The sequence below is a fragment of the Poecilia reticulata genome, linkage group LG22, assembly GCF_000633615.1.
Source record: "Poecilia reticulata strain Guanapo linkage group LG22, Guppy_female_1.0+MT, whole genome shotgun sequence".
NCBI lineage: Eukaryota > Metazoa > Chordata > Actinopteri > Cyprinodontiformes > Poeciliidae > Poecilia > Poecilia reticulata.
In genome coordinates this window covers 15,884,399-15,894,196 of record NC_024352.1, presented here as the reverse complement: position 1 = coordinate 15,894,196, position 9,798 = coordinate 15,884,399, and the positions used below count along the sequence as shown (strand labels likewise).

At 40.5% G+C, this 9,798-nt stretch overlaps 1 protein-coding gene across 1 annotated transcript in view; it reads left to right on the top strand.

Moving 5' to 3' along the window:
- The window catches only part of LOC103458696 (excitatory amino acid transporter 3-like), a 6,743-nt gene extending 1,252 nt beyond the window's left edge, over positions 1-5,491 (top strand). The window contains exons 4-14 of the mRNA XM_008399688.1: positions 879-971; positions 1,499-1,595; positions 1,683-1,725; positions 1,804-1,866; positions 1,964-2,142; positions 2,243-2,350; positions 3,642-3,764; positions 3,890-4,081; positions 4,199-4,333; positions 4,638-4,751; positions 5,304-5,491. Of these exons, the coding sequence (XP_008397910.1) occupies positions 879-971; positions 1,499-1,595; positions 1,683-1,725; positions 1,804-1,866; positions 1,964-2,142; positions 2,243-2,350; positions 3,642-3,764; positions 3,890-4,081; positions 4,199-4,333; positions 4,638-4,751; positions 5,304-5,382 (1,226 nt within the window). The 3' untranslated portion in view covers positions 5,383-5,491. The remainder of the gene's footprint in view (positions 1-878; positions 972-1,498; positions 1,596-1,682; positions 1,726-1,803; positions 1,867-1,963; positions 2,143-2,242; positions 2,351-3,641; positions 3,765-3,889; positions 4,082-4,198; positions 4,334-4,637; positions 4,752-5,303) is intronic.
- Positions 5,492-9,798: the final 4,307 nt, after the last annotated feature.

Below are 9,798 nucleotides of genomic sequence, written 5' to 3'. Positions count from 1 at the left end.
ATATATGATTTGTTTTTTGACTTCAATGTGAGACACGGGGTTAATGAATAAATGAAACAATAGTCTCCATGTGAATCAAATAAAAAAGTAGGGTGTACAACTGCGATTGGCCTTGAAACAGTGTTTTTTACATTTTAATGGGTTAACAGAAAGCAGGAATGCAAGTAGATAAATACACGATAATGGCAGTTTAGTAATATTACATGTAAAAAATGTGCAACGCAAGACAACTTCAACTCCATCCTACAAATACCCGGATGAATTCAGTACACTGAGAGCATTTATCCAGTTTGAACTGACTGCGCCTATTTGTTAAAGTGGACTTCATCACCAGCTGTAATGTTTAGTTGAAATGTTTTTTTTTTTGTTGTTGTTTTTCTTTTCAAAAATTGTATCAAGCTTGTTGTCAAATGAACCAGTAAGAGTAAAACATGGCACTAGGAAAATTCTCATTTGTGAACTCTTTGTGAAAACTACAAAAAAAAGACCAAAAAAAAAAAAAAGGTTTTGTAAAAATGGGTAACGTGAAGCAGAATGCCAATCTAAATGTTAACAGTAAAGTAACAACTATGTTTATCCCAAAATTATTCATGCCCTTGGCAGATTTAGATCCACTTTTATTCAACTACAGGTTGGTGTCTGAATGTTGCAGGGATCTACCAACAGATAATCAAACTAAGTGACAGGAGTATTAAGTAAAAATTAAAAAAAAAAAAAAGATAGGGCTAAGGATGACTTTATGTTTTTTTTTTTTTCATGAAACGTAGCAGCTCTACTGTCAAGTTGATGAAACGGATGTCTATTTTCAAGTTCATGTAAACTTTAAACAGATCTGGAGCAACAGAGCAACGGTGTTCAGTTCTGTTTGTTTCTTACAGGAATTCGCACTTTCAAGACCTCACCCTCCAAGACAATTGCCGTGTATACAGGACTTTATTTCTTATCAACAACTCTGATCGCTGTGATCATCGGTGAGAGAAATCTTCTTTAAAAAAAATTAAAAGATGCAAAACAGAAGTATTTACCACTACTGAAATCAAGCTCATTTGAGGTTTATTTATTCATTCATTTTTATTTGAATTAAATGTTTGATTCTGGAGCCTTGCAGGAGCAATCACACCTCTTGCAGCTTTTTCACTTTCTCATTTTTGTTTTAATCCGTTTTATGCAAATCAAACCTCTAAATAAGAGTGGCTTGAATTCATATTCAGAGTCTTTGCCCTGATACCTTCAAATAAATTCAGGCTCAGACAATTAGATTACTAACCAGAGACGAAGCTAAGAGGCTCTCGGTAGAGGACCGTTACACATCTCCGTCACAAGAAAAAATGTCATTCGCACAACCTGTCCTAATAACAGTGTGTAATAAGATATTACATTTTAATAAAACACGCGTTTGTAATGTGACAAATTATGAAAATGTTCAGCATTTTTGCAAGGCAGTGTGCTTGTTCAACAAAGAAACAGCGTTATGCGCTACCGTGCGTGTATGTTGCAGGACTGACTCTGGTGTGGGCGGTGCAGACAGGATTCAAAGCCGAAGATATGGACGATAAGAAGTTCTTCTCGATTGAGACCTTCCTGGTTTTGTACAGGTGGGAGGACATTTGCAAGCGGTTCATTCTGTAGGTCCCTGCAAGCCTCTTTTTCTCCTGAGTTCAATTTGTCCTCTGTCTCCACAGGAACATCTTTCCAGACAGTATGATGCGGTCCTTTGTCAAACACGTACGGCTTGTTTCAGACTTAGTTTAATAGTTTTGATTCAATGTTGTGTTTTACATGAATTCCCCCCCTTCTTTATAGTACCGTCTGGAGAAGAAGGAATTTCCCATTCCTGGAATTGCCACAAACGCCGGCGTCATCGAGGTAACCACTCTGGTCTAGAATGATTTCAGCACATATCAGCTGTGACGACCGACGAAGGTCAACTTCAGCTTTGACATGGCTCCTTCCAAATCTTCAGAACAAGACTGGCATGGAGTTTGAAGGTCACTACGATTACGGAGTGGACGTTCTCGGCCTCTTGTTCATTTCTTTTATGTCTGGACTGGCATTCAACGAGATGGAAGAGTCCCGGGTCATAGTGCGTCTGATTTGCACCATCAGTCAGATCACTGACGATTTCTTCCGCTTGATTCGCAGGTAGGGTTGAACTCTGTAATCGGTGAGTGCGTAAAAATGTTCAACATCTGTCATTTGTTTTCTCACGGTAGCATTTGAATTGTAATTTTTCCTGCTACAGTTACCTGCCAGTGGGAGTCCTGTTCATGGCAATATATCAGGTTTCCCGCATTAGTGACTGGATGATAATCCTTGACCTGGTCAAATTCACTGGCTTGGTTATTTTTGGGTAAGTTGCTTGTTAGTTTTTCAGTTTCATTTTTATCCATACTTATTCTTATTCGTAAAAAAAGTTTGAGTGTGGGAAGTCGCTTGTTCAGAACTGTAAACACAGATGCAGCTGGCCCAGATCTTTAAAGACCAAAACAATGTCACATGAGCAATTAACAGAGTGCTATAAACAAGCGTTGCAATTGTTGTTTTTTCTTGAGATTATATATAAATAGTCAAGGACAAAATTCAGCTTCATAAGTACATGAAATTTATACTCGTGGATGTAGCCTGGTTGTAAATGCATATGGAGGGAATCAGGAGCAAGAGAAAAAAATAAAAGAACAAATCACATTTAAAGGGGCAGTATTATATATTTTCCAGGCACATTGTGCCACTTTATAGCGTAGCCAAGTAACTATGTTACCTTCAGTGGTCACAAAATGCAATTTATATTAATTACAACTTAAAATAAATTTTACTTCCTGGTTTAACTCCTTAAAATTGGGCCTCTGTCTCTTTGAAAACTCCTGCTCCTTCTCAAACTCTGCCTTCAAGAAGTCATCACAACGTCGCTCCTCAGGTGAGCGGTTCCACCAGGTGTTTGTTAATTGCTGGGGAGTCTGACGGAGCTGAGTGGGGGGAGCTGTGGAGGGGAAGGGCTGCTCTGTGAGGGAGGAGCTGCACCTTGAAGGTGGTGCTGGGTCCAACCAGGTGTTTTGTGCAGCTGAATGGTTGCCAAGGCAGATTAAAGGATTTCTCAAGCATGCATGAAAGAATCATGCAGTGTAGGTATGTTTTTTTTTGGTGAGAGAATAACATTATAACATGACGTGTGGCTCGAGAAAGTCGATTCTAAATAATACTGCCCCTTTAAATTCAAGCAGGCAGCTCATGATTTGATGGAAAAGAAAAAACAAAGAATTTATCTCCACTCCTGTCTAAATTTCATGCTACATTCTGTTTCGCATAACAGTCCTGATGGAAAAGGGCAGAAACTCCATGTGGAGAGGTTGTGCCTAACTTGATCACATGGAGGTTGTCTCTCTATTCACTGATTACGGGAAATACTTTCGTCAAGAACCTCGAACAAACTAATTGTCGAAGTGAACAGCTAGAGCAGCGGGGATTCTCGCTTCCCTTTTTAGACACATTCAGTTCTGTCGTTTGCCATTTCCATTCATGTGAAGTTTGTGGTTGTTGTGCTGGTAAAAAAAAAAAAAAAAAAGTTGATGTGTTGCAATACGTTGTATTTTATGTACCACTTTTGTTTGACTGATTTTCCTTCTTTTTTTTCCAACTGGTTTCAGGCTCTTCTTCCACGGAGCCGTCATCCTGCCTCTGATCTATCTTGTGTTTGCGCAAAGTAACCCCTTCACTGTCATCCGCGGGGTCCTCCCTGCGCTGCGGACTGCGTTGCTCCTCTCCTCCAGGTGACCCCTCGTCCACTACTGTCTTCGGCCTTTTATCGCGGCCGTTTGCCGTTGTAACCCATGTCGAGCTCAACGCGGTCACATTCGAAAACCTCTGCTCTTATTTCCTTTTATGTGCGGATAAGTGCTGCCACAATGCCGGTCACTTTACACTGCTGCAAGAACAACAACATTCACAACAAAATCACCCGTTTCATGCTGCCCATCGGGACCAACATAAACATGAACGGGACGGCTCTGTATCAGGCTGCGGCTGCCGTCTTCATCGCCCAAGTGCACCACGTCTATCTGGACTTCAACCTGTTGTTCAGTATCGGGTCAGTTGCTGTCTTGATTTACTCATCCAATACCTTTTTTTTTTTCTCCAAACAGCATTTTAAGTGGCTGTAGATTGAATGAATGGTGCAAGTGTAAGAATCTGTCACCCTGTGCAGGGTCGCGTCAGCAGCATTCAGCTTCATCAGCAAAGGGGTCCCGGCGTGCGGAGCCTTAATGTCTCTCTTCGTCCTGAACGCTACAGATCTGCCTCTGAGTGGCGCCTGGATCCTGGTGTTGGTAGAGTGGATTCTGTAAGTTTCGTCACGACTCTTTTTAAGACAGACGCGAGGTTTTTACAGGGAAGAGTTCTGGCAGGAATATTAGTATTTTGTTCCTCGCTTTAAATTGATATCTTTTCCCTCCTCAAAAAAAAAAAAAAAATCTGATTATTGACAAAGACAGCCTTGAAAGCTCAGCCGTTGTGGAATTTGTTAATTAATTTAAAGATTCAAACATTTTACACAGTGCCACAAATCAGAATGAGTTCATGTAAAACTACCCAAGTGTCATTTTAACCTTAATTCTTGCTGACCCCGTTTGACTGTCATTCTTCAGAGATCACCCCGTCACTCTTGTCAACGTCTTGGGAGACTGCATGGGCATCGCTCTTGTCCAAGAGCTGTCCACAGACGAACTGATAGCTGCGAGCCTTCACCAGAGAAGAGCAAGGTAATTGTTCTCACACACAGTGCAGCGAAGAAGTATCCTGATGGAAGAACATCCAGCCACCAGTTCATGACCTTAGGCTGAACTGTAGTTATGCATCAGGGCAATCAATCAAGGCACACCAGCAATTCCACTGAATAGCTCATGAGTGACCAGATCATATTCCTATTAAAATGTGCTGGAATGACCTTAAAAAGGCGGGTCACGCTCGAAAACCCTCTTACATGGCTGAATTAAAAAAATAATAATCTTTTTTTTTCCCGTAGCAAAATAAAATAATCAGCCTTAGTAATCATTTAAGTGTGGCAAAAACAAAACAAAAAAATAAAGCAAAAACACCATAACCAATTTTTAGGAAAGAAATCTACCAATTTTTGACTCATGCCACTGTATTCAAGTTGCATCAGTTCGGTGCGGGTTAAATGAGCAGACACACCGTACACTCCACACTCACCATGTTCACCGGTGATTTGGTTTTAATGCAGTTGCATAAGGAAACATGTTTGGAATTACAAAGTGTTTCCTTCTTCTTCCTCGTGCGCCGTGTTTGTTTAGGGCTCAAGACTGGCAAGCTGCTGTGGAAGAGTACGAAGAAGTGCAAACTCACTGGAACGCCTACACGTCTGCCTCGTAAACGCCAATCAGTTAAACTGGATTTTTGAGCTCACTTCGATTACTGGCTTGGTTCTTTTTTTTCTTTAGGTTTTCATTTACTTCATTCACCATTAAACACTGCAACCGTCTTTATCTCTCCGTGGAGCAATTTATCCGTAAACACATAGACAATCAGATGTTATGGAACTAAGATCGTGTAAGATTAGTGTAAGTTGTTGCATGATGGGTGTGTTTCTGGTGAAAAGTCTAAATGTCTCATTCATTTGTCCACTCATTAAATGGGCAATAATTGTCACATATTTTTTTACAAAAAAAAAAACCCTCAGTTTTTTGTGAATACATTAAGCACACAGTATTTTAGGACGATTTTTGTAGAAAATGAATCCGTAAATCATTGCACAACTGGAATATTTGTTTTGGCCTTGTATATTTGCCTTATCAAAAGAAACAAACAAAAAAATTTATTTCAATTCTCTCCTCTCATTCTAGCCCAGTAACTCTTTGAAGGGGACATCGGAGGCTGTTTTAAAAATGCTTGCTGTGTTGTTTGCACCAAAGTCCCTTTTGACAAAAAGTCACTGGTTATTTGTGGTCAAATTTACTATCAAATGAAATGAGAACCAAAAAACATGCTTAATAAAACAACAAATTAATTGTAGAAGACTTCAATTATTTTTGCATTTGTTTCTTTCTTTTTTTTTTCTTTTTTTTTATGTTAGTCTGTGTCAACCATCTGAGCCGGTGGGCCTAATTTGTAGCTGCCTTAAACTGTAGTTTGGGGCCAAAAAATAAATAAATAAAAATTCCCAGGGCTGAAAATGGCCCCAGGCTGCAATTTGAACCTCCCTGGTTTAAACGTATCTGTTGCAGGCAAACAGCTCCCCCTACAGGATCAGAAGTAGCATAGCAATCCATCAAATGATGGACATTGCAGAATTTGGGGGAGCTGTCACTCTCACAGATCAGGTCCTGCCACAGCTAAGTCCTATTAGTTTGGCCTGAATGTTAGAGTTTTATATCAGTGAAGATAAAAAAAAATTATAATGGCTAATTAACACAAAAAACAGTTTACGACATAAAAAGGTACAGCTGTAGGTCAAGTGATTGTCATTTGCTTGTAAAGAGAAAGTCGCCATCTTTTTATAATCTGTATGAAAACTGAATTGAAGATTGTTCCGAGCTATTCGAAATGATGTTTGTCTTGGTCTTTCATGATCAACGACCCGAATTGCAAGCTCTCTGGTCTGATGCACTCTGGTGTCAAGTAGAAAACTGTCAAACTGAGAGACAAGGTGGTCAACAAAATAACAGTAGGACAGATTCAGGAACATCCTTCAAGAAAGCAACCAGGGCCTGTCTCCTTTTTTTTTTTTTTTTACACCCCAATGATTCACAGGTCAGAATAAATCAAAACAAAAAAAGAAAACAAACTCTAGAAAAGTGCCGTTAAAATGTGTAAAAGCAGCCAAAGTCTAAACGAAAAAGCATCGACAAGCCTGAAAACCATGGCTCAGGAAAACGGTGAACGCCATTTCTAGACCTGCTATTCTGAAATCGGATAATATTTCTGTAAATGACAGTTTGAACAAGAACGTAGCGACAGCTGGAGTAGGAGTGTAATTCCTGCGCCCAGGAGATGTTGTAGGTTGAAACGAACATTTTGAGACGGAAAGCAAAGCAGAAATAACGTCAAACCATTAAAAATGGCAACAAAAAAATAAATAAAAAATAGCATTGAGTAAAGATTGTATCCCCTCTCTGCCTGTGGTGTTAACAACAAGGAGATGTCCAAACGTCAGACAGAAAGTAAACACTGTCAACCTTTCTGTTTAGGACTCCTGAATTTGGCTCTGACTGGTCAGACTTGTAATGAAATATGTAAGACGCTCCTGTCAAAATGCCCTCAGGCGTCGGATGAGAAACATTTCTCAGGTGGACGGCTCTTTCTCACATAATTCTCTGTGGGCACGAGGAATGACACGAGTTGGCTTCATCCACTTGTCAGTGCTCTCAAGAGGCTGTTTATTATTCCTGGACTGATGTTCTCCTATTAGCTTGCTCCCACTGTCTCCTGCGGCCTGCTCCGTTGAAACCGGACGTGGCTCCGAAGGGCTTATAGAAATTCACTGGGGGCTTCTGGAAAGACGACATCTAGGGTGTGTCCTGTAGCAGTGCTGTGGGCCTTCAGCATGAGGGTCCTGGGACTCGTTGCTTATGGTAACGCAAGAATGTCTACAATTTGTCAAGTATAAACACTGGAGGTGAAGATTGTCTGACTTTTGGTGGGATTTTACAGTAAATGTTTAACAGGATGTCCTGTTGCATTAAGTTTAACCCTCTACATCTACGTGTTAATCGGTTTGAAATATCAGCAGACAAGACATGGCGGTCTGTCAAAATCGACAAGACTACAGAAGCGACCATAAAATCTATAGCAACTCTGGAGGAGCTGCAGAGATTCATTTATCAGGTGAGAGAGTCAGTCTCGCATCTTTTATTGTTAAAAGATGCGTTGGTAAAATCAGACCACTGCACCTCACCGTAAACATTATTTTTTACGTCAGAGCTGCAGTGGAATGTTTCAGATTAAAACACCTTCATATTTTAGAATGGCCCAGTCAAAGTCCACGCCTAAATCCAGTTGAGAATGTGAGTTGTCAATCTTTCAGGTTTTTATTTGTTAAAAAAAAAAAACAGACAACAAAAAATGTCAGTTATGCACTTTTTCTATTGGTCTATCAAATAAGATCCTAATGAAATACTTAAAAGTTTGTTAAATGGCAAAATGTAAGAGCTGAGTATCTTGTTTTAGCTTTTCTAAAATTCCAAACCTTCTGGACTTACAGCTGTTGCACCTCAGCCGTCTTGAGAGTTGAGAATGATAAACTCCTGCCAAAATATTCTGAGCAAAAAAAAAAAAAGACTACGTAAATCCTCCTACAGCAAAATGGCAGAACAACAGTTCAGCAGATAAGGGAAGGAAAACTGCGTCTGTGCTGGATGAAATACAAACAAAACCAAGATTTTAATTCCAGATCCTCGTCTATTGTTTAGACTTGTGGTTCTTAAAGTGGGGGTCGCGTCCCTGCTGTGGGTCATGAACCATAATTTGCGGGGCCTCCAGGCCCTCGGGAATGAGTAGGAAACGTGTGTTTTGGGAATCAAATCCAAAGGATTTTTAAAAGTACACTTCATATAGACAAAAAATATAACAAGGGTTATGAAGACAGTTTTTTGTACCTACTTATTTATTAGCATTGCTTCACAAAATGTTTCTGTTAAACCACAAAGACCATTTATCATTCTGCTGTGGCTTTTTGTAAGCAGCCACGAGAAAATGTGAAACCACCATTGTCAACCACACTACCACGGTGGGTATATTTACTACACATTGTTATTACATACATTGGTGATCCTGAGCGGTAAAAGTGATCTATCACCTGCGTCTGACTGTTAAAATCACTGCCTTCAGCAGCCTGAATATGGAAACGAATTGAAGGCATTTTCAAAGCACTTTAGAGGAAGCTCTGCACATGAGAACCTGGGCTGAAACTTTCCGCCTTGAAGATCCACGTCTCGTTGATAAGATCTACTTATGCTTTAATTATGCAGCAGTGATATTAAGAACCTCATTAATTCATGCACTCATTTTGCTTTCAGTTCCTTCCTGAAATGGCTGCTTCCTTTGAAATGTTCATGCTATCTCAGCTGATGTTTTTGTTTGAAAACGACAGTTTTAGATGGAGCTAAGTTTTACATATCAACAACCTGCTATCCATCATTACGCTACAGCTGGATGCTTCCTCCCTCAACATTTAAAAAGCCTGAGTCTTCCCCAGTGTCTCCGTCAGGATGTTTGTTTCTGCGCCCTCCCTGCAGCCTGAACCACTGGAACAATGTGCCTCAAAGTGTTTCTGCACTGTTAAAAAGTTTGAACCAATGTAGCTTGTGAATTATGCATCCCCATTCATTTTTAAAGCACACCCATAAATGCATTATTCAGTGTTGCAGAGAGCCTAGTGTTCATTCATACAATTAAAGCTTCAGTGGAACAATGACATTTTAGTCCATGAATGGTTAACCACCGGCACCCGAGGCTCCGAGTAGCCAGCCATCACTAATCATTGGGGAAAGGACAGACTGTTTTCTCCTCGCTGCCCTCAGCTGAACTTAACTCAAACGCTCCGCTAATGAGCCAACACCTCCTCTCCGGATTATCCACTCTCTTACGAAGTGGTGTCAATTGCACGGCCAGAAGACAACTCTCTGGGGAGCTTTAATGAACAGACCGGACGGATTCTGCTTATCTTAAAAGGACCCTGAGGCCAAAGGACAAAGGAGCCGCAGCTACTGGCCTGTGAACGTGACGCCAAATTAATCCGGCTGTCGTGTGTGCTGTGGTGAAGCGACTGCCCTTGAACGGCCCAAGTGGGGT